Source organism: Oryzias latipes, chromosome 12 (assembly GCF_053564925.1).
Source record: "Oryzias latipes strain Hd-rR chromosome 12, Olatipes_Hd-rR_3.1".
NCBI lineage: Eukaryota > Metazoa > Chordata > Actinopteri > Beloniformes > Adrianichthyidae > Oryzias > Oryzias latipes.
In genome coordinates, this window is record NC_136248.1 from 31,438,800 (window position 1) to 31,462,453 (window position 23,654).

The 23,654-nt window shown below is 44.3% G+C and overlaps 2 protein-coding genes across 11 annotated transcripts in view; both read right to left on the bottom strand.

Annotated features, from left to right (window-relative positions):
• Positions 1 to 102: 102 nt before the first annotated feature.
• Positions 103 to 15,940, bottom strand: marveld2a (MARVEL domain containing 2a). 9 transcript variants are annotated; one of them, XM_011481402.4, is made up of 9 exons: positions 15,782 to 15,933; positions 13,945 to 14,001; positions 10,799 to 11,743; positions 8,316 to 8,536; positions 7,106 to 7,138; positions 6,856 to 7,019; positions 6,106 to 6,277; positions 3,510 to 3,560; positions 103 to 1,197 (listed from the first exon to the last, which is right to left on the bottom strand). In XM_011481402.4, the coding sequence occupies exons 3-9, from the start codon at positions 11,724 to 11,726 to the stop codon at positions 1,078 to 1,080; spliced, it is 1,689 nt and encodes a 562-aa protein (XP_011479704.1). In that variant the 5' UTR covers positions 11,727 to 11,743; positions 13,945 to 14,001; positions 15,782 to 15,933; the 3' UTR covers positions 103 to 1,077. The 9 variants fall into 9 exon arrangements, with proteins under 9 accessions (XP_011479704.1, XP_011479702.1, XP_011479703.1 ...); XM_011481400.4 differs by having other exon boundaries at positions 13,912 to 14,001; positions 15,782 to 15,921; XM_011481401.4 differs by having other exon boundaries at positions 15,399 to 15,790.
• Positions 15,941 to 16,570: 630 nt separating this feature from the next.
• Positions 16,571 to 23,654, bottom strand: part of pi4kaa (phosphatidylinositol 4-kinase, catalytic, alpha a) — a 34,626-nt gene continuing 27,542 nt past the window's right edge. For both annotated transcript variants that reach the window (XM_011481396.4, XM_020707407.3), the window contains exons 44-54: positions 22,923 to 23,052; positions 22,784 to 22,854; positions 21,953 to 22,025; positions 21,692 to 21,872; positions 21,510 to 21,614; positions 21,156 to 21,281; positions 19,601 to 19,721; positions 19,355 to 19,514; positions 19,083 to 19,172; positions 18,389 to 18,472; positions 16,571 to 18,298 (exon numbers count right to left, since the gene is read on the bottom strand). In XM_011481396.4, coding sequence (XP_011479698.2) covers positions 18,247 to 18,298; positions 18,389 to 18,472; positions 19,083 to 19,172; positions 19,355 to 19,514; positions 19,601 to 19,721; positions 21,156 to 21,281; positions 21,510 to 21,614; positions 21,692 to 21,872; positions 21,953 to 22,025; positions 22,784 to 22,854; positions 22,923 to 23,052 — 1,193 coding nt within the window. In that variant the 3' untranslated portion in view covers positions 16,571 to 18,246. The remainder of the gene's footprint in view (positions 18,299 to 18,388; positions 18,473 to 19,082; positions 19,173 to 19,354; positions 19,515 to 19,600; positions 19,722 to 21,155; positions 21,282 to 21,509; positions 21,615 to 21,691; positions 21,873 to 21,952; positions 22,026 to 22,783; positions 22,855 to 22,922; positions 23,053 to 23,654) is intronic.

Sequence of the window (23,654 nt, forward strand, 5' to 3'; positions counted from 1 at the left end):
AATTTTCTTTCTTTATGGAAGAAATTCTTTATTTTCACTTGAAGAAACCGTTTTCATAGGTTTGCAGTTCGACCGTCTTTAGTGAAGGAACACAAAGTCATCTTGAAAATATAAAATGTTTAATTAGTGAAATGCTGGAACAGATCATTACAAAAGCTTTGACAGGAAGAGTCAGACACGCATGTATTTTCAGTTTCAGTGACAAGACAGCGATGAAGCAGATTCATAATGCTGTAAAATGAGCAGATATTGGAGGTAATCCAGTGTCGTTTTACATCTACATCTGTTTTACATTTCTGCAGCAGCATCTAATTACTCTTTGTATATTTGGACCATTTTGGGGTTTTTACCAGCAAAAAGTTGATTCTTTTTTTTTTTTAGAGGATTTGGTTCAAACCCCAAACTCCTTCAAAATCATAAAGATTTCAGAATCAGAACTCTTTTTTCTTTTAAAGTAGACTCGTCCTGGATTTTTTTCAGAGACACTTTCTGAAAGAAAACCTCAAAGTTTTTATTCCAAAGCAGATGAGCAGTTAGCCAACGTTTCTCCACAGTCTGACCGTCGCCCCCTGCTGGTCAGCAAACAGAATGCCACATTTAAAAGGTTCTGTTCCACATCGGGCAGCAGACGGGTCCGTCACCTGATGGCCGTTAACCCCTCGGTCCCTTCACCGCCTTGAGTTGCCTTTCGAATGAAACTTTACTTTTCTGCATTTAGATGGAAAGAAAAGAGAAAACTGAATGTGCTTTGCTGTTTTTCTGATGGATCCGTCATCAGGTTTCAGATTTCATGTCAAGTGCATTTTGTGATTAGTGTGAAATGAAAGAACCCAGATTCCTGGGGGACACAAAGTCCTTTGAATCTGGAAGTGTGTTTTAGTGTTGGAGGACGTTCAGCCTCTCCGTCTGCCGTTTTTGTCGCAAAGCTGAAAGTTCTTTGGATAAACGAGGAAGGCTTTTTTAACAAACACCAAACTACCGAACAGAGTCCCTACAGACCCGTGGAGATGCGTTCAGACAGAAAGCTGGTGGTTTTTGGTTTTCCCCGCGATCCAAAAGTCGCTTCTGAAGGAGGATCTAAGTGTATCCGTCGTTCCACTCCATGACTTTCTCGTACTCTTGGATCTTCTGTTTTATGTGCGACAGTTTGTTCTTCAGGTACTCGCAGCGCTCCTTCTTCTCCAGGAAAGTCGGGTCCTGGGAAACACAAGTAGAAGTCTCTGTTTTAAAGCGCATTTAAGATTTGATTTCCCGTCTAAAGAGAGAAGAAAGTTCTCTGCAGACAAACGTTCTCCTGAAAGACTCTCCCATGTTCCTCAGGAGCTGCTTCCTCTGCTGCTTTCAGAGGCTCATTAATCCAGGCGAGGATTTCACGTCCCTACCTGGAAGCAGCTCTCCTTAGAAACTGTAGTTTCATTTAGCCACGCCCACTTAAACACAACAACAACATGACATAACTGGGGGGTATTCCAGAAAGCAGGTTATGCTAGCTCCCACGATAAGTTTGAGGCTAAGGAAGTTGATAACCTCAGCTTTCTGTTCCAGAAATGGAGGTATGTTTCAGGGTAGGTCAAGTTGCCATGGCAACTCATGCTCTGAACATAACCTGGTCCGGAGCAGGTTTAGTTGAAGGTTAGTTTGTTTTCAGAGAGGTGAAGCAGCATGGCGTGTCCATTTGAAGATGATTTAGTGGATGAAGAAGCTCAAATAATACTTTTTCCACCATGAGAGGGTGATAAGACCACATATGGATGTTGGAAAGAGAAACTTTTTACTTTGATCTAACTTCATTATTTGCTTCAGTTAAGATAAATCATTTTTTTGTTAAGTCAGTTTAAAAATAACACACAGTTATCAGACAGTTATTTTACTTTCATTCAAATTAATTCAATTAAGTAGGTGTAACTTTGGTGCTGCTGTTAGATCGGCACCGCAAGGGATTGTGGGATACCATTCCCTTTGCCTGTCTGGACGGATTTGGGTTTAAGTGTGGCTTTTTGACCAAATGTGTTTAGTTGTTTAGCTGTTTTACTGTGTTTTGTGTAGTTATTTGTTCTGTTATGTTTCATTCTTTCTGCACCATGAGTGAGAGGGAGGAGGAGGAGGATGAAGATATTCACCATCACTTCTGCTTTGTCATTTTGTAAGAACTGAAGTCAAAGTCAGTCATGATAAATGATTAAATACTTCCGTTTTATTGTTATAAAAATGAGTATATCTGCGGCTCAAACTTAGACATATGAGAGTTCAAGAAGTATAATAAATTAAGATGGAAAAAATATTAATTGAATTGGAGTAAAATGACATTTAGTTAGATAAAAATGTAAATTCGAGTTGTAAAAACAATTATTGAGTTTTATAGATATAAGAAGTTAGGTTGAATAAATTTAACTCAATTACTTGTTACCAATAGAAGTAATTCATTTAAGTTGGATAAGTTATATTTATATATACATCACAATGTAATTGGAAATAAGATCAGAAACTCGTGCGTTTACTTTGTTCTGTTTCTCCAAGCAGAAACTCTTTCTTTTGCTGATGATGCAGCCGTGTTACTTTATTGATGGACGTATAATCTTCATACGCCGTCATTAAAATCTCAGACTCCGTCTCACTGAAGTATAGCGCTCTCTTTTTTTCTCCACGCGTTTCCATGGTGACTCTGGAAATCGTTGATCCATTGAGAATGTCTTTATGTACCTGCTGTGCACGTGCATTAACCCAGGGTTACCAAGTGGAGTGTAATTATGCTAACCCATATCCGGTCTTTAGGAACCGACATACCCAGAGTAAGCAAGTTCAGGCGGATTTCAGCCAGAGTTCAGGGTTAAAGTCAGGGGAGTTTAAACGGGCCTTCTGGAATACCCCCCCCCCCCCGGTGAACTCGGTCTGATCAACAAACCTGCAGCAGTTAGAGACGGAGCCTGAGTAGTCATGAACAGAAAAAAAGTAATCTGTTAATCATTACTTGATCCAAATAGTAACTAGTTACCAGAAAATCTAACTATGTGTTACACTCAAAGAGTTACCATTTAAGTTATTCTATTAAAAGTTACTATTTGGGTTACTCTAGTAAAAGTTACTATTTGGGTTACTCTAGTAAAAGTTACTATTTGGGTTACTCTAGTAAAAGTTACTATTTGGGTTACTCTAGTAAAAGTTACTATTTGGGTTACCCTAACAAACTTCACTGTTCAGTCGCAGGAATTTCTGTCTGAGTCTCACTGGTTGAAGTTCTGGATGAAGATGATCTGGATCCATTTTAGGTCAGAGAATCGGATCCAATCGGATCGATCCAAATGAACCAACATTGACCATGAATCAAATCCTTGTTAAAACTCATTGTTAAAACTCTGGAAAAACAACGTATATTTATATAGAATATATTTATAGATAGATTCTATTGAATTGATTGACTTTTTTATTGTAGATCTGGACTTTTCTCAGAGTTGTAAAGTATTTTTCTGTCGAACCTCCCCAGACTCAAACCTTCACCGCGGCAGACTCACCGTCTTCTTCCTCTGGTAGTCCTGCAGGATCCTCTGGATCCGCTCCAACTCCTGCCAACAGCAAGAAGAGGCGTTACCGTGACGACTGAGACTCAGACGGGCGGAGCAGACCAGGGGCCTGTTTCAGAAAGGAGGTTCAACCAACTCTGAGGATAAACTTGAACTCAGAGTTGGTCAATCGAGAGATTGACAACTCTGAGTTTTCAGTTTCAGAGCAGCTGATCCGAGTTAGATCAATCAACTCTGAGTGGACTGATTCGGAGGTGAGCGTGCGCACCGCGTCTATAAGAAGCCATTATCAATGGAGCGCAGATATCACGAGTCACCATGGCAACCGTGAAAACAAAGAGGTCTGCGTATTTTTCTCCAGCTGAACTTGACGTGCTGCTGCAGAGTTACAGTGAATATGAGCACATATTCCAGAAGAAAAGCAACACCGCTGCATCTGCAAAACAGAGACAGTTAGCGTGGAAAACATAGCTGCTCAAGTTAATGCCTAAGTTTGCATTTAAATCATTGTCATAAAATATTGACTGTAATAACTTTTTAAATAGCGTAAGGTGTGAAATAAAAAATGGCGATATTTAGGTGTACTTTTGAAGTGTTATTCCTGGTGTAAATGCATGAAATGCTGCATAGTGTACAGAACCAATCTGGGGGGGGGATGCATTTAACGTCGGTAATGTTTGGAGGACTTTTTTGTTAACCTTCCCCTCTTGCAAACGTTGGTCAGTTTAATATTAATACATGCAATTGTGTTTTTAAAAGTGAACTTTTGTCTACTGTTGAACCTTTCGCTGCGCGAAGGCTTCTCCTTTCTTTTCTCTCGTCTTTCCGACCGTGGTCAAAAGCGCAGGGGAGATTTCCTTCAGGGCTGAAGGGAATTCTCCTTCGGGGTTCACTTCCCGTTGGAAACCCTCAACCTCCAGAGCGGAATAAGAATGACTCCAAAACAGTTATTCTGGGAATGACACCTTCTCCGTCCTCCTCATCCGTGCTCACCCCCCCCCCCCCCCCATCTGCACCTGCACTCGCCCCTCCCCTTGTCTCTCGTGGATCGCACCCCGCTCAGCACACACACACTGCAACACTACCCTTGTATTGATCAAGTGGTATAGGTTTATATGGGATTAAGAAAGTAAGCAGTGCTAGAAAATTGTGTTTCCAAAAAGTAATTGTTACATTAATCTAATTCAATGTCCCTGATTTCATTTTCATGTAGATGCAATCCTGCAGGAATTAAAAGAACATGGCAGCAGCTAAAAATGAAGTATAAAAACATAATTCAATCAGGTCAAATGTGATCATGTCATGGATGTAGGCTTTGTTGACAATATTTGACATATTAAACATCTACATAGCAAGACCTAATGTTGTTTTCATTTTGTATATGTAATTGACTGCAACGAAAAACGGTAACGCTCAAACAAAAACGTATGGAGCAATGACAAAACATCGAGTCGAGGTCTCAAAATCCTCGTACGACGTAAATATAATTCTCTATGAATTAATGCAGCCTCCTCATCTATTGGGTCCTCCAAAACAGAACAAGCCATTCTTGTCACTTAGATCGTCTCTGTGTGACGGACATGTGGACAATGAAGGTTAAAGCGAAAAATACCGCTTCGTCTTTAAAAAGGGGAGGGGACCGGCAAAAACTTCGAGTTTGGAGAATAAAACCTGCTCCCGACCAGGTTAGGTTCACAGCATAAGTAACCATGGATACGGACTCCGAGTAGAAGTTACCTCTCTTTCAGAAACGGGTTTGACTTACTCTGCTTTCTCTGGTTTGACAAACCTCCGATTCTGAAACGGAAAACCCAGGGTTTCCCTGATTTCCGGGTTTATGAACTCAGAGTTTACACTTAACCTCCTTTGTGAAACAGGCCCCAGGGCTTTGGGGAAAGCAAAACAGGAAGAGGAAATGCAAACAGAGGAAGTCCAAGGCAGGAGCACATTCCAGCCGCGGTCACAGTGAGGCTGCAGGTTCCATCGCCGTTCTGACCGGCGGCACTCAAAGGTTAAACGAGTCAAACTTCTGAAATGTTCTTCCGTTTTCTCAGAGGAAAAAACAGCAAAAATAACCCAGAATGCTTTGATTCTGCTGGGAAACCAAAGAGTTTCTGAAGCATAACATGAATTTAATGGAACTTTACCGAAGTCAGACGATGTCAAAATGAATAAAATAATAGCTCTTCTTCTCTGACAGCATTAATGTTGTTAAAAAGAATTTTTCTGGAACGTTTAGAAATTCATAAACATTCAGAGAATTTGACTAAAGTTACTTCTGGCAGCATTTCATGAATATTGAACATTATTCGTTGACAAATCGCCGCATACGGGAAAACCACGCATGAGTCCCAGATGGAAATTAATGATTGGCATGGCAGCCCCCCCCCCCCCCCCCATCTTAAAATCTACCAACGTAAACCAGAACACAAGGTGGGGATAAACAAAGGAATGGAGGTGGTGGTATGATGGTATGGGAAGGTTTGTTGAGGACTAAAGGAGTTAATGTCTCGTTTTAGCAGAAAAATCAGATGAAGAAATTCTGTTGTCCGTATTTTTGGATCAGATCAGAACCGGGGGTTCTCACCATCTGACTGGTCGGATGCTGAGGAAGCGTCTGGATCATGGCGTCCATCTCCTCAAACTTCTTCAGGGTGGCCTGGACGTCCGAGTGGAGCTCTTTGTACTCGGAGTACTGGTCGTTGAACACGGCCCGGTACCGGTCCTTCTCCTCGCTGGACCGGATCGCTGGATATTTACTGCACAGACGAGGGAGAACGGTTCACATCACAGCATGATGCTGCCGCCGCCATGCTTCACTGTGGAGATGCTGTTTGTCTCTCTTTAGGTTAAACGGAAAATACTTTTATAGCACAGAACATTTAAATGTTAGTTATTGTTGTTTTGGGTCAAATTTGATCAATTTTATTAGTACTTTTTAAAAAATTAGAAAAACTAAAAATGTATTGAAATTTTGAAAACAAACCCGATGTTCTGAACAAAAACTGACGCACTTCAAAAACTAGACACACACGTTTTATCTTTTATTTCTTTAATTTATATTCTTTTTTGATTCAGTTTTTGTGTTTAATTTATTATAAACTTAGATTTTTCAAGATTTTTTCTTTTAGTTCCTTCTTCTTAGACCTTTTAGTCCCCAAATATTTCATTGTATTTATTATTTTTTCCTCTTTAAATCACAATAACTTGATAAAAAGAACAAAGAATCAGATGAAACCGACTGCAGAACAAAACAATAATCTCTCTTTTTGGGGAAAAGCACAGACAGGTGAAGCTTAGCTCCTCCCACACCTGTCCCAACATGAGCAACACTCACGCGATGTAGTCTGGAACGATGACGGGTTTGGGGATGTATCCTGACGGGATGCTTCCCTGAACCACCTGAGCGGGAACCGCCTTCAGAGGCACCTTGATGGGGACGGCCGCCGCGTCCCGGACCACCTCTTGAATTCTGGGAACTGGCTCAGAAACTGGAACTCTCTGATAAAGAAAAAAAAAGGCAAAACGTTTTTTGGGGTCAAAGTGACGACAGAGAAGCGAGTTCTGGTTCTGAGCGGTGGTCTTACCGGCGTCGTCTGGACGGAGCGCATCTCAGACGGCTGCAACGACACAAACACCACGGCGTCAGGACCGTTCTGCCCTCTGCGTGTTTAAACCTGACCGAACAACAGCGGAACCGCAACGGAACCGCAGCGGAACCGCAACCTAACCACAGTGGAACCACAGCTACACCGAAGCGGAACCACAGCGGAACCGCAGCAGAACCACAATGGAACCACAGTGGAACCACAGTGGAACCACAATGGAACCGCAGCAGGACCGTGGAGGACGACGATGATGATGATGAAGCCAGAAACTATGGAAAGAACATCTGATCTCATCAAGATCCCAACAACCAACATGGAGATCAACCAGGACCTCCAGGACAGCCGCTGGAGGCTGTGTCGCCATGGAAACCCCCATCAGGAGGTGGAGGGAGGCTGACAGGACTCGGGTGGGCGGGGCCGTCCCAGCTTCAGCAAATGTTACCTGTTATTAATAAAGTTATTTATGGTTTAGGATTATTTAACCAGATTTGAGTTCCGACCAGAAAATGTTGAGTGTAATGTTTTTTCATCCCTGGGGGGTGAGGGGTTACCCTCCTCCCACCAACACAGTGTGAAGCGTCCATCAGTGGAGATTCTGCTCATGTCCCCAAAGTTTAAGAAAGACATCCAGCCGTTCAGGATGAACCTGCGGGGATCCGGAGAAACCCGTCAGGAGATGAAGATCCACGAGGAAGACGAGGCAGACGCCTGCCAGCATCTGCTGGAACTGCAGGGTCGGGACAAACGTGTGGAACCGCGGCGCTCCGCCGGGTTCTTCTGCACTGACACCTATGAAAAACTCAAACGCTTTATGCCAAACGACCTTTTAGAAAAAGAAATCATTAGCCGGTCTGGAAACCAAAACGTTTTAGTCTCATCGAAAGACAAACAGGAAATGCTGCAAACATAGTTTTACATTTATAAAAAACTTATTAAATCTAAAATTCTTAGAAACAGAAGCTTCACTTCCTGGAGTTCATGGCAGGAGTCAACAGGTGTCAACAGGTTGAGACTCCGCCCACTAACCCTCCACACCCTCAGCTCTGCAAACTTTGTGGTCGGTTGCGACGCCGCGGCAATAAGGTCGATGTTGTTGACAGACATTTCTGAGCCTAACTGGAAGTCTGGAAGGAATTCCAGGAATGTGCAGACAAATCCAAAGGCGGCGGCGGCGAGGGCGAGCTCTCACCTGCAGGCCGTACCGCTCCCGGTACCGGCGGGCGGCTTCGTGCCGCCACAGCTTCAGACACACGATGGCGCCGATCAGGTACACCACCATGGTGGAGAACAAGAAGATGATGGCGGCCGTCTGGCCCGCCTCGATCCTGCAGAACGCCGCGTTGATGCCGGCGTTGAAGACGGGGTAGGAGCAGAGGCCCCCCCGGGTCGCGTCCCGGACGTAGACGATGCCTGCAGAGAACCGCAAACGCCAGTGAGAACGCCGGAGAACCGGAGCCGCTCCTGAACCAAACCCAGGAACCTCCGTCTGACGGCGAAGCTTTGAGAGGCGACGCTCCTCCTGTTCAGGCGCCAAACGTCATTCAGAATTTAAGTTAACATACAAATAAACCTTTTTGGAAGAATATTTCGTTAAATGGTTTGAAAAAAGACACAATAAAACTAATTTCAATCTTTACTGAGAAAAATTATTCAATTCATGTTTAAAATCCATAAAATCTTCTACTTTAAAGTCAATTTAAACCTATTTCTCTGGGGAAAATCAACTTTTAGTTGATTATTTAAACTCAGAATTCATTATTGTACAATAAAAGTTCAGCCTTTGTTGTTTAATGACAGAAAAAGAAAAGGCAGCTCCACAGGCTTCAGACGGTTTCTGTTATTTCAACAGAAAACTAACAATAAAAGTCAAAATGACGTCATTTAAGGAACATAAACCTGCATCTTCCTCATTTATACACCATATAGAAATCATGATGTTCACTCCAACATTTCTGCCTTTTAAGACTAAAAATACAACAACACAAAATCAAATTTATGCAAAAGCATTTCTTTTACTAAAACAAAAGGTTGAAAATTGCTGATAAAATCCTAAACTCTTCCACCTGATCTCAACCTTTGACCTTTTAGGGGTTTTAACGTTTGTATTTATTCGTGAATTTATGATCTAAGCTTCATCCAAACATCATCATTGTCTTGTGCTCCATCTGCACCTGGAGGGCGTGTGCTGCTATGGTTACGAGGTCATGTGACGTTCCCTCCAGAGAGTCAGGTCAGCACATCTTTCATCCGTGCGTTTAGCAAAGTGATGGTTTTATGACTGAACGCTTTGAGTCCTCAAATGCATCTCTGCTGATGAGGGGTGGGGGGTGGGGTGGGGGGCACCGGGACTGTCATCCCCAGAAACTCAGCCTGGCGGGAATGCTGGCGGTGGGGGAGGGGGATTGTCGTCCTAGAACCGGCCTAAATATAGTTTGTCTCTGCAGACACATGGCAGTGATCTAGTCATGCTTTTACCGTGACGTCCCTGAACGCATCAGAGCATCAACGCCTAACATAAGACAACAGGTTGTTTGTCTTGGGACGACCTGTTAGCTTCCACCGTTAGCTTCCACCGCTAGCTTCCACTGCTAGCTCCAACCGTTAGCTTTCATCATCTATGTCACTGTTTCACATGAATCTGTCCTGATGTTCATCTAGAAAATACTAGAAAAAGAAAACCTCAGGAAGTTGATCATCTCTCTGGTTTATGGTCTTCACCTGCTTCTCTTCGTCTGGACTGATGGACCGCGCTGCCAGCAGCTTCGGGACTTAGCGGATCCAGAGAAATCCTGATGCTGTGTTCGGAAACGCCTGTTCAAGTGACCACTTGCAATCAAAGGTCTATGGGAACCTGCGCGTATGCATGCTTCCGGCTTCCCCGCTCAAACAATAACTAACGTTTATGCTCCGCTACGCATGCTTTTACGTCCATTTTTAGACTCTACATACCCAACGGCCAACGAACGCGCGTCAAAAGTGAAACCAGGTGACCTCTGACCAATCAGAGACTCAGATTTGGTAGTGATGTGTGGATAGCATCTTTTTCAAAACACGAAAGTGCTGACCGTTTGACAGTCCAGTGTGAACACCATACACTAAAAGCACATTCAGCTCGTTCTTGAACGCGCATCACAAAAACGGTTGGCACTTCCGTGAATTAAATGGGACGCCATCCCTACGTCACTAACAAATCTGAGTCCCTGATTGGTCAGAGTTCACCTGGTTTAACTTTCACTACATTTTCAATGGCTGCATTTTTTTACGTAGAGCCCAAATTTAGACTTAAAACGTGCGTAGCGACGCATGAACATGAGAGATTTGAAAGTGGAAATGCGTGTATACTTTTCATTGAACGCGCTTTTCCGAGCCCGACCTGAAAGCAGCAGAAGGATTCTGCTTTCCGCCTGAGCTCGACTTTATCTTGGAACTTCATTGCACGTTTTCACCGTTTTTCAATCAACAAACCTTCATGGATTTTAAAGATCAGAAACTCAAAAGTCAGTTTTCCTTGGAAAACCACAGCTTGGTCTACATGGTTCCACTGGTCCACCTGGACCAGCAGGGACTTCTGGAACGCTCAACCCAAAACCACTTTGTGCTTGGATGGTCAAAGCGCTCAATCCGCCAGTGGAGGGTTGCAGCTCTGGAGGATCCAGAAGCTAAAGGACGTACCTGCGGCCAAGTAGAGGAGGGCCAAAGCCAGGTTGATGATGAACTCAGTCAGGGGCCACCAGGACGAGTCCAGCAGGATGGTGCGGTAGTACATGGTCATCCCCAACACCAGAACAATCACAGTCACCACCCAGGCCACCCCCGCCACCACCAACACAAATGGGGTCATGGGGCCGTTGTAGTAGCTCCCGCTTGTTCCGGCGCCGTAATACCCGGCGCCATAAGCTCCGGGGGACGAGGATCCAAACATGCTGGACCATTCGTGGTCTTTGTGGATGTAGGCGCAGACGCAGGCGAACACGGCCGCGCCAAGCAGCAGCTCCACGCAGCCCAGAATCCTCAGCAGCCCCGCCCACGACTTCATGTAGGCGTAGCGCTGGTTGTACTCCTCCACCCGCTCACTGTAGGTCAGACCCGTGTGGTGAGTGCGTCCGGAGAAGGACTCCTGTCCGTTCTGTCCGTCCAGAAGCTCCTTGTGGGAGTTGTAACTGCCGCCGGAGCCGCCATACGGGTCGCGGTACGATCCGGGAAGAGAAGGGGAGTGGGGCGGGGAGCAGCGCACCCCGTTGGTGGTGCTGTTGTTTTTGTCAGTGGAGGAGGCAGGCATGGACCACGCCTTCTTGCTGCTGCGGTTGCTGAGCCTGAAGAAGTTCTTCCAGGAGTCGGGGACGAAGCGGTGGACCGGTTTGATGTCGATGGCGGGATCTAACTCGGCACCGTCCTCGCTGGGGACTGACTCTGGGCCGACAGGCGGCTGCTCCGGCAGCGGCGGGGGAGGAAGGGGGTCGGCGCTCTGACCCAAGTACGGCGCACTCAGCTGGGAGTCGTAGGAGTCTGTTCGGGGTAAAGAACCCAGAGGAACCTGGTCATAGTGCGGCGCCTGGCGGACACGCTCAGTGCGTCCGTAAAAGTCTCCTCCATAGGACATGAGGATGGTGGTGGTCCCTGAGGGGCAGAAACACAAAGATCCATCAAATCCTCTGGAAAATGAAAGCCTGGTGTCATCTGCAAACAGAAGAACCTTCAGATGATCTGCAGGTCCTAAAAGACACAACAAACTTCCTGTTCATGCGTCTCTGTCCGGACTGAAGGTCTGGGTTCTATTACAGGTTCTGTTTGGTCTTTTAGTCTCTGCAGAACCTGTCGGTTCCAGGTTGAGGAAAGTTTGGACAAAAGATGCTGAAACGTTTTGCTTTGTAAACAAAACAGTTACACTGCAAAAATAGAAATAAATCAAAAATTCCTAAAATTTAAACATTTTCTTAAAAAGAAAAAAAAATCTACAGTGTGGTGAGAAAAATGGTTTTACAGCGAATTCATATTTTAAGAAAAAAGTCAAAAAGTCACCAAGACATTTTTTCCTGGAATTAAGATTCATTTTCTGTTGCAAGACGAAAAATAAGACAAATTTTCCTGAAAGTCTTTTTACTTTCACAAGATTCAATTTTTACAGTGTAAGATCCACATTCCAAAGAGAGACGTTTCTGGACCATCGGTTCCGACAATGTTCTGATGACGTTCTGATGATGTTCCAAATACGTTATGACAACGTTCTGCAGACATTCTAACGACGTTCTAAAGATGTTCTGAAAAACGTTCTGATTTTGTTCTGACAATGCTCTGCAGAAGTTCTAGCGACGTTCTAGCGACGTTCTAGCTGTAACTGCTCAGTGAGGAGGCCGTGAGGCCTGAGCAGACCTACAGACACAGATTCTGGTCTGCTTCCTTCCCGCCGCCGGCGCTCTCTTTTGGGACAAAGGCTCGCAGACAGAAGCCTTTCAGCCGCCCTCTGCTCCTCCAGCCTCAGATAAATCTGCGTCCGTCTTCTCCGCCCTCCGAGTTCCCAGCATGAAGGGACAAAACCGACTTTTTGTCCAACAGTGACGGAACATTTACGAGCAGGTGGAATAAATGGAGTTTGGTCTGAAAGCCTCTTTGGTTCAGCGAGGCGTAAACGCCACTTTTGAAAAGCTGAGCGTGGATTGAAACCTAAAAATGTTTTGCATATGCAAACATGTTAAAAACAGAAACTACGGGGGGGGAGGGGGGGTTCTGTCAAAGTCACGGCAAAAACAAAGGAAAAGAGATTTCAATTCACCAAATGCATGAAATGATTTTACTTTTAGTTTTTTTAAATCAAGAATTTATCATTTTATTCATAAAGTGTTTTCTATACATCACTTCTCTTTGATGTGTTTTCAAAGTGTTCAAAGTCGTCTTTTAGTTACTTTTATGCCGTTTTTAAGCAAAATCCAAAAACCTGTGTCGTTTTCTAGGACATAGTTTCTGCAGAGCGGCAGGGGTTCATCAGAAATTCCCCTCTGAGTCGTGGCGCTGATTTAGCCCGTCGCCTTTTCCCATCATCCCTTGTTTACGTTCTTTCCCGCTAGCTTACAGCCCCTCACACCTCCAAGCTAGCATTAGCAGAGCAACAGAAATGGCAGCAACATCAGATCCATCCATCCGTACGGATTAGATCCAGATTCCAGCTCACGGATCTGTTTGGCTGCAGGTGGATGATCGGAAAGGGGCGGAGCCAGGAGCTTGTGGCCCCGCCCAGCGTACTTTCTATGTCACAAATATGATCGTTTTAAAAAAGCATTTTTTCATTTGCTCCTGATTCACAATAATTTGAATAAAAAATGCTCAGAAAATCAATTTTAATCTTGATTTTCTTTATAAATGTCCTCCATCATGAACGTCTTCAGAACACCAAACACACATTTTCATCACAGTGGGTCTTTACAAATGTCATCCACTGGGTGTTTTGTTCCTTTTTGTTGTTCTTTGTGTCCTCCTCTAATTTTTTTATCTTTTTGTCGTCAAGTATTTTCCATTTCTGTCATTTGTGTTTTACATTTTTCTGAAACTTTTGATTTGGATCGGGACAGAAACACAGACGAGGGATCAAACTCGACACGCAGAAAGAAAAGATGAAGTCAAATCCCAGAAGAGAAGCCGAAATCCAACGTCATGCAAACAGGAAGAAGCCGAGAAGCCACCACAGGAAGTAGTTCTGCTGCAGCCCCGTGAAGACGCCGCCATGCAGGCGAGAATCTGTGGTTTCTATGAGGCGACGTGGAGAGGAAAGAGTAGGAACTGTGCTGCAATACCTCCTTCACACGCAGTCACTCAACTGGACTTACATTGGCCCGCGGCTCAAAAAGCAAACCTGGTATGAAGGCAGAGAGTCCAGGAACCGCCTGCAGACACACAAACAGACAGGTGAGGAGGGGGAGGAGCCTCGGAAGCGTCCGCACGCAGGGAGTTTTACCAAAACTCAAACTATCTTCACTATAATTTTAAGATGATCGTTTGTTTCTGACTGAAAGATTCTCCTTCGTACGTCTGACTTCAGCGTCTAGAGTCCAAATGAGGGAAAAAACTGTTGAATTCGTTCAGAAACGTTTTTCTGCAGCTTCGTTGAGGCTTCGTCCACATTTTAGTCTCAGGTGAAAACTAACAATTATGCAGAATAAAAATGTTTAAAAAATGTGATGAAGGTCTAAAAACAACAAACCAATGCTAAATTTGAATTAACCCAATAAAAGTATTGGTTACATTTAGGCTTTTTACCAACATAATTATTGACAGAATTGTATTTTTAAAAATTCACTTTTGACATTTTTTAATCAAACATCTTTATTTGTGTTTCTAGACTTTAACAGTAAAAAAATTAACAGAAAAGGGTTTTTTCATTAAATGTGTACTAAAACATACTGTTTACATTTGATAACAACCCAAGAATAAATGCATAATTTACAAGGACACTTTAAAAAAATGTCACTAAGTCACTAATACATTTGAAAAATGCATAACTATAATTTATGAGCAATTAAATAGAACATATTTTCTCATTTTTTAGATAAAAAAACAACTATTACTTTTGATTTTTTACAGACCAACTGCGTTTTTTAACATCTTGCAGCATTTTGCTGATTATGGAGGACAGATAAAGAAAATTAAGATTAAAACTCCATTTCTGAATGTTTCTTTATTGAGTATTTTCTTTCTAATTAACTGTTACCACTTTGCTGAAACTATTTCCTAAAAGGACAGAGTTTTTTTTTATTTTGGCTAAAAACCTTCATGATTTTGATGAAATATGTTTGAAAATCCATTAAAAGATGATCGGAGTATTTAAGACTCACATTGTTTCATATAAACACTGCAGTGTCAGACTTTGTCCTTTTACCATTTATATTTACTTTTAAGACATCTTAATTTATTGGTAATTAAAGATCAAGAATAAAAAAAAGAAGTTTTTTTTATAGTAAAATAATAATACATTTTAACAGGAAAAAGTAAATCTCAGAAATGTTAAACTCTTCAATGATTTTAATTATTATATATACATATTTATTACTTGTTGTTTTTAACTTATTATCTTTGTTAATATAGAGATAAATAATAAAGTTTAATAGATATATTTCAGAAGACTGAAGGATCTTTGAACACAACACGTCTTTCGTTCGTAACGGTCCGCGAACACACCTCCGCGACGAGTTAACGGACAGCTTTTTTCCGCTAATCGTTGAGTTTTTTTCCCGGTAATTTGGGTAAACCGTAGACGTGAAGAAACGTTCGGCCTCATTTTCACCTTAAAGTCCCGCTGTGGAGGAAATTCTGCTTCCCGAACAATCAAAGTCCGGCGGCGGAGGCCTAAGGGAGGGCGGCGGAGCTGCGGTCACCCCCGGATCTCGATTACAGCCAAAAACATTTGAATAAACTTTATTTAAATCTCAAAGTCCACTTTGTTGCTTTTCTAAAGGCGTAAAGTTCTGAGTTTCGGACAAACTTAACGACTTTTGAAGAGTTTCTTCAACGAGAAAAAGACCTAAACTTCACCAAAAGTGAAGAGTGGTCTTAAACGCAAACGGCCTAAAAGTGAAGTTTTATGCCGCAAAGCAAAGAGAAGAAAAGCTTTCGGTCTCCGTCTCCGCGGACGGAACCTCTGCCGAACCGCACAGCGCCGCTCCTTACCTCGATCACTCCGCTTCCTATTTCTTTCTCCCGTTTCCCATTTCAGAAACATTAGACCGCAGGTTTCCTTCCACCACGTGACCTGCCCATCCCTCTGACGTCACCGAGCGCAGCAGCAGCCTACCTGCAAGAGAGCCACACCTGAGGGGGCGGAGCCTCTCTCACAAATTTGATCGACCGTAAACAGATAGTTGCAAAGCAAACAGGCGAACTAAAAAAAAAACCCACTGAACCTGAACGCAACATGAAAAGCAGAAAGCTAGTACACAAAAAATTAAAAATGATTTAAAAGTTAAAGGAATAAATGGAAAAAAACAGAAATCTAAAGGTGGAAATAATCTAAAGGTACGAAAAAACCACTACACAACATGAACAATTTAGGAAACAGAAAAACAAAATATAAAAAATGTAAAAACAAAAACACTTTTCAAAGATGAACTTTTTTTTGTTCTTACAAAAGACCACGTTTGCAAAAAGTTTAGATCAAATTAATGTTTTTATTTATATTTTATTTATGAAGGATAAAAACAGGAAACTGTATAGACTTTAGTGCAGATATTCCTCCTACAGGTGATCATATTTATAAATAAAGGCAACAAAGGAATTTCTAATATGAACTCTGATGAAAAACCTTTTATGTTTTTGTGGCTAAAAATCAGTTTCAAATTTTGAACTACAAATGTAGTTTTGAGAGATAAATTCAGATCAATAAACATCTGATCTTCTAAAAAACCTAAAACAAAAATTATATAAAGAATAAGAATGAAAGAAGAAACAAAGTAAAACGTCTGGTTGGTGAAATGTTGATATTTATTGAGGAAATCGGATGTTTTTACATGTGAACTGAACACAGGTCAAAGGTCAAACACGACAGGGTGGAAACCTTCGTTACCGATCCGCTCCAAACCATCAGTCTGACCTGAAACCCGAAACGAGGAGGAGCAGAACCGTCCTGATGAAGAGCAGCCGCTCACGCACACAGACACACACACACACACAGACACACACCCACACACACACAGCGACATGTGGAATAACACACACAGAAACAGCATCAATACTTTGCATAAAGTTACGTTTTTGTTGTCAAGTATCACTACGGTTGTGTTTCTACCGGGGGTAGGACAGATGGCTTTAATCTTCATCATCTTCATCAGCAACACTTCACCCGATCTGCGGCGATCAGCGAACCACCGCAGGGGAAAACGCACAAAACCCCCCAGAAGGAAACAACAACAACAACAAACAGACAAAGAAGAACGACAAATGAGGATGAAAACCCAAAAAAAAAACTACATGTATGGAATGAAAACAAAGTCAAGAACAACAGTTAAAAAATTAAAATGTGTTTAAAGCTCAACGACAGAAAGAAAAACAAACCAAAACAACAGCTAAATGTGGAGTGAAGCAGACATGTGACCTCCACGCCATCCAGTCTGAGGGTGAGACGCTGGGAACGCCTTCAGATCCGTCTGCGCCTGAACGCAGCGCGGTGCCTTCCCTGAAGCTCAGGAGCGTCTCAAACTCTGCAGATCCTCAAAGACTCTGGGTGACTTCTGGAACCGTTCAGCTGCAGTTTGATTGTAAACAATAAGACTCGCAAAATCTCAAGGTTTTTAATTTGTCGTCTCTATTAGGTTAAACGTGCGCCGGTTTCCGTGGTAACAATATGTATATATATAAAAAAAAAAGAAGTCTTCTTTTCAGTTTAAAAGCATCACCACTCCTGAGAGATCTTTAGAGACTTCTGGAAACTTCATTTACAACTAAATCCAGGACAGTAAAAACTAAATGTGCTCTAAAAAACATTCAGTCGTCTGCAGAACCTTAGAACAGACAGAACCTTAGAACAGACAGACGGCCATCCTTCAGCTCCGCTTTTATGCTGAAAATACTCCACTAAATCCTTCAGTCAACATTTTTTGGGGGTTTTTTCCGCTAAGAGTCTTTGAGGATCCGTGATATTCTTCAAGAAATTATAATTTCATGACAGGCTTCTTCTAACATGAAAAGCCCAGAAGGTTCTGATTCTTCAAGCTCTTCCTGTGGGCGGAGTAACAGGCCAGAGTCCAGACCGACACGAGGAACAAGAACTCAGGTAAACGTTTGGGATCCGGATGCCCGATGAGCTGCCTGTGACCTGATTCAACGGGGAATATTTTACAGTACGTGAACGCCTGTGGTTCCTTCATGGACGCCAACTTCCTGCTGTGGAGTTCTGCTCTCCACGAGTTCCCCTCAGCGCCGGTGGGCGGGGTCTTTGATGAGAAACAGTAAAGTGCGTCAGACGGTCCGTGTCCCTCAGAGAAGTGTCCGGAAAACGCTTAAAGGGAAACTCGGAAACGCAGTTTCAGTAAAAGCTAAAGGTGGTTCTACTCTAAAACTCTGAAGTCTCACAGGAAGCAGTGGGCGGGGACTAAAGTGCCTTATTGCTGAGGGTCCCGAGCAGCGGCGGGAGGCGCTTCTCAGTACGGGATCTGGTTCTGGTAGTACTGCAGCATGTCGTAGGTTTTGCTCCTGAAACCAAACACAATCCAGCGTCAGAGTCACCCTGTCAGGACGTCTGCTCGCTCCTGATTGGCTGACAGCTGGTGGACGGGGACTCACCTGCTGCTGAGGAAGCAGCTCTGGATGACTTTGATCATGAACGCCGCCGCCTCCTTCTCGCTCATCTGGGGGTTAAAGCGCCCCCTGGAGGAAGAGAAGACAACAACACCTGAGTGTTTGATTCCATCTGGACTGGCTGAACGCTTCCCGCCGGGTTCAAGAACCGCGAGGAGCTCAGACCAACATCTGGTTCTACATCGGTTCTACATCTAACAGCAGGACAGTTCTCCTGGTTCTGGTCACACCCTGAAACTCAGCAGCTCCCAGTCCATCATGACTCCAGGATTTCAGCTTTTATTTCCTATTTTTATGTTTTATTCTGAAAAACCTGGAGTTCAAAGCTTGCTTGAAAACAGATTTCAAAATAAAGTTAAAGCCAAAAAAAAAAAAAGACTGGATCCTTTACGTATAAAAAGTTATGGAAGTCTTGAAGCTGGAAAGCAGCCCAAACCATAATCACACCACCACCATGTTTGACTGATTCCAGCATGTTCTGTGTTGGTTTGAACAGGAAGTACAGCCTTCCTCTTTCCACACAGACGCAGAGAGGAAGAGCGAATGAGGAGGTTCGAACAATCGCCTGGCGAGCAAAACCAGCAAATCCCATTGAGTCAAGAGGAAACCACCGGGCACTTCCTGGTTTAGTCTGCAGGGGGAGCTGCTGTCCTCATGGGGGCGCCGCCGCGCTTCTTACTTGAGGAGTTTGATGGTTTGTCCTCGGAAACATGGAAGTCCGGTGTCCAGCATGAGAGTCACGAGGGAGACCACGGCGTCCATGTAGGGTCTGTTCCAGACAAAACCACAAATCAATCAATCAATCAATCAATCAATCAATCAATCAATCAATCAATCAATTGCCATAAAGGGGGAACAGAAGCTCAGATTCCACATTTTTTCCTCTGGAAGTTTCTCGTTTCTGTAGAAGGAACATCAGAAGTGGGCGGAGTTTTGCAGATCCTCCCTCACCTGACAGCCAGGTAACCCCTGACGCACATCTCCATGAACCATTTGAAGGGCGTGGCCTCCATCTTTCCCCCCATGATCATCACCATCTCGTCCGTCAGCTTGATGTCCGGCTCCCAGCCCAGGTTTCCGCCGGGGGAGCTCTCGAACATGAAGCCGAAATCTGAGCAGACACAAAAAGGAAAACCGCGGCGCTGAGTCTGCGTTTTGGCGGCGGCAGCGGCGGCTGGCAGCGGGAGCGCGGCGCACCGATGTGGATGAGGTGTCCTTTGCTGTCCAGCATGATGTTTCCGTTGTGGCGGTCTTTGATCTGCAGCAGGAACAGCAGCAGGCTGTAGGCCGCCATGCTGCGGATGAAGTTGTAGCGAGCCTGCAGGAGGAAGAGGAGGAGGGCGTGACGAAGGAGCAGAGCGCTCGTTTCCAACCGACGGCAGGAAAAGGTCACGGATGGGGTCAGATTTAGATACTTTGACAAATGTCTCATTTTTGGCCCGCAGCAGGACCTGGACTTAAGGACCGGGCCGTTCCACAATTCTTCTTCCTGCACCTTTAGACCAGGTGAAGTTTGGTTGACCTTTGACCTCAGGAAGAGGCTGCATCCTAGAGCTTTCCGTAAACAAAATCACCTTTAGTATCTTCTGCAAGTTCAAAGTCCTCCGAGGGATTTGAATCTATTGCCTCCAAACTCCTGGAGCTTCATTGGGAAGCTACTTGAGAAAAAACGTTAGCACCAGTTAGACGCCGTTAGCGTGGCGAGCTCGCAAAAGCAGCGTTCCCCTGTTGCTCGCACCTCTTTGACTGCAATATTGTGAAATTTGAATGCATGAATCGTTGGCTCAAGCTCAACAAAATGATATATCACATGAACATATCAGGAATATGGGCGTGGTTTACAAAGAACCTCCGTTGCTAAGGGAATCCAAAAAGTTTACTTTTGCCAATTCTTCTAGAAATGACATAAATCTGTTCGTCACCCCCAGGCGACCCAAAAATGAAGTGGTTGCTATGGAGATAAAACCATCAGAAAGCTGCCAATTTGAAAAATAAAGAGTTTTTTAATGAATTTGTTATTGCAGGTCTGACCCGAGGGGGAGGGGCAGCTGCTCATTCAGTCATGTGGCAGGTCCAAAGGGGGAAATGGGGGGCGATTAGGGCAACGGTGAGGGTAGGTAGCACCTGCGGGGCATTCAATGCTGCTTGCAGCTACGTCTAATCTCACCACATGGAGTTTTATTCATCCACATCTGTTCACACATCTGCTGGTTTTACCAAAAATGTGAAAAATCTGATGTTTTTATACGCAGAACTGGTTATTTAATGGAAAATAATTTAGTTTGAGGGGGTGAACAAACAAAACTCTGATTAAAATGAAAAATATAAGAATTTTAAAATTCTAAATAATGTGAAAATGTCAGCATCTTGGTTTCATTTAAGGCTCTACTTTTAAAAAAACTAAAAACATAATTGAACAATTGCTTTATTCTGTGACCAAGTTTATTCCGCTCTCCTAATCTCAGATTAAAGGTTTTTATTTCAGTTTGATCCTGGTTAAAAGGCAAACAAGCAGCTTTAGAAGACACAAGCTTTGCAGGAAGAAGTGTTTGTGAGGGTTCAAGTCCAGGTTTCAGGTTGGACGCCCTCGCCTCAGAGGACAGGAAGCGGTCAGCTTTAATCTGATGACCTCACAGCTTTCCACTCAAACAGGGAACAAAACAAAATCTTCGAGAAGGTGGGCATTTCCCTGCCACCTCAAACGTAGAAAAAAACGCACAAAGAACAGCAGAAAGGGGGCGGAGCTACAGACCTTCTGGAAGGCCAGCGTGGACTCGTCTCCGTACTGGTTCCTGAAGTAGTCGTACATCCCGAAGTCCGTCTGCCGGCCCAGCTGGTCTCTGGACTTGCAGTCGGGGATGCACTCGATCACGCCGCACTGAGGAGAAGCAGACGTTGGAAAGGTCATGAGGGAACCGGTGCTGAAGCGACAGCGACACTTTGGGTCACATTTTACAAACATTCATTCCTGGGTTTTGGGTTGATTTGGGGAATTTTTGGACGTCCTGCTAAAACAGCCAGAAATGACAATTTTTTTCCAACGAGGTTAAAGGTCAAAGTTCGTCCCCCCTGTTTAGTGTAACAGAGGAGGTGCAGCAGCTCTTACCCCCGGCGCCGTGGCCACCACCCGGTAGGGGAAGACGAACAGATCCAGACCCACCAGCTGGAAAATGTTCTTGAAAAGCCCAATGATCTGCAGAGCCAGCATGTCCTGCGGAGAAGACGCCGACGCTCGTCAGGAGGATCGGAGCGCCGCGCAGACGCCAGAACACCGTCCAGGGGGCTCACCTGTCTGCAGTCATCGCCCACTTTAAAGATGGCCGCCTGCCAGCAGACCCTTTGCGACCCGTCTGGATTCTCCTCGCCGTCCTCCGCAGAGTCGGACAGCGAGCGCAGACCCTCCCTCTCCAGTTCGGTCACGCCGCAGCGCTTCACCTTGAACTTGGCCAGGTACGGCGCCTTGGCGGCACTGCAACACACAAACGCACACCAACCTGCTACAAACCCACACAGGAGACGGCGAGGAACGCCGATGGAGCGGCTCCTGACCTCTGCATGGGGGTTCCGGACTTGTAGTCGATGTCCAGAACGATGGCCTCTGGGTTGCTGGGAAGATAACAGCCTGAAAACACAAAGGAGAACCGTCATCCCACACGTTCCAGACTTTCCCCCTGAGGGAAGAAAACATACCGGTAACTAGAATGACAGGAACTAGAATCCTGAAAAGAATCCCTCAAAAGCTACTAGAGCGCTGCAGAAGGAGCCAACTACATATACTGGCGGATGAAGATGTCATAATGAAGTTATGTTAGGTTCCTCACCTTGTGACATCACAAAGTGAGGAACCGCCCCTTCCAGGAAGAGTCTGCGCTGCCAGCTCCGCCCCCAGGCTAACACACACGCCCACTTTCTCAGTGGAGCTAGCGGCGATCGGCTAAACATTTTCCTTTTTTATCCACAATCTGAACATCCATCTCTGCAAAAGTTCAGATGTTTGTTTTCGTGGGAGAAACACAGAAGCGCTGCTGAGGCCGACTCTAGGATGACGTCATGAAATGGGCGGCGCCCACACGGAGCGAAAGGGGAAAGATATCGATCGTCAAAGTTTGGTCTCATTCCTTATAGACCATAATGAAAAGACAAACACAGAAAACTCATCTCAAACCCTCAAATGAGAAACAGCAGAATGAGAAAGTTTGAAACCCAACAGATCTGAAACAAATGTATACATTAAATAAATATCAACAGAAAAAGTCAAACAGGCTCCAACTGTTTCTCCTCTGAAGCTCTGCTGTTCTGAAAAACCCATTAAACTCCTGGAGGAGGTTCTCAGAGTTCTGCTTGGTTAAAATGGTTCAGAAAGCAGCTCCGCCTCCTTACCTGGCTGCACCTTGATGTCAGACAGCGCTTTGAGACACGCCCGCTTCCTCTCCTCGCCCTTCGGCACCGGCCTGAAACACACAGACGTCTCAGACGGCGGTTGGAGGTCGGTGGGCGGCAGCCGCGCTCGTGCACTCACTTGATGATGGCGGACACGTTGGTGATCTTGTTGAAAAAGTCGAACTCTCGCTGGTAGAAGTCTTTGGCCGGGCCCGACAGCGAGCCGGTGATCTCCTCCACCATCTGCTCCAGCAGCTCCCCGATGTCGGCTGCACAGACCGAGCGTCGCAAAGACAGACTTTTTCACCAGAGACTTGTCTTTTCCACCAGAGTGAAGCTAAAGAATCCTGCTATATGACTGCATTTGAAATGACCAATGTTTTGTACCATTTCTGACCGTGTCACACGGCCGCCTCATACAATTTTTGCATTTTCCGCGTATGAAAATTCGGTCTTTTGCAATACATGCTTTTTATACGTAAATCCTGTGTTTCTTGCGTTTATCCTTTGTGTATTTTTGGTCGGTTGAGAAATGCACAGCTTAGACATATTTTACGAAGTTTAAATGAGGGTTAATTTAAGTCTTTGAAGTGTCATAAACCCGCTTAGACCAATGTCACTTACAAAAGAAATACATTTTCAATCAGTTTTTAGTCCTTTTATTGTTGTTATTCTTTTGGTTTGATCGATTTTTTTAACAAAAAGTGGACTAATTGTTAGGTGGATCGGCGCGTTGTCATGGTAACGCGGTTCCGACCTCCAATCTTAAGTGGAGCGGTGAAGGAAAGCGACATATCTATGCTGATGATCACGATGTGTTAAATAAAGCATCAGATCAGAGAGAGTTCCCCTCTTACTGCTTGTTTTTGTC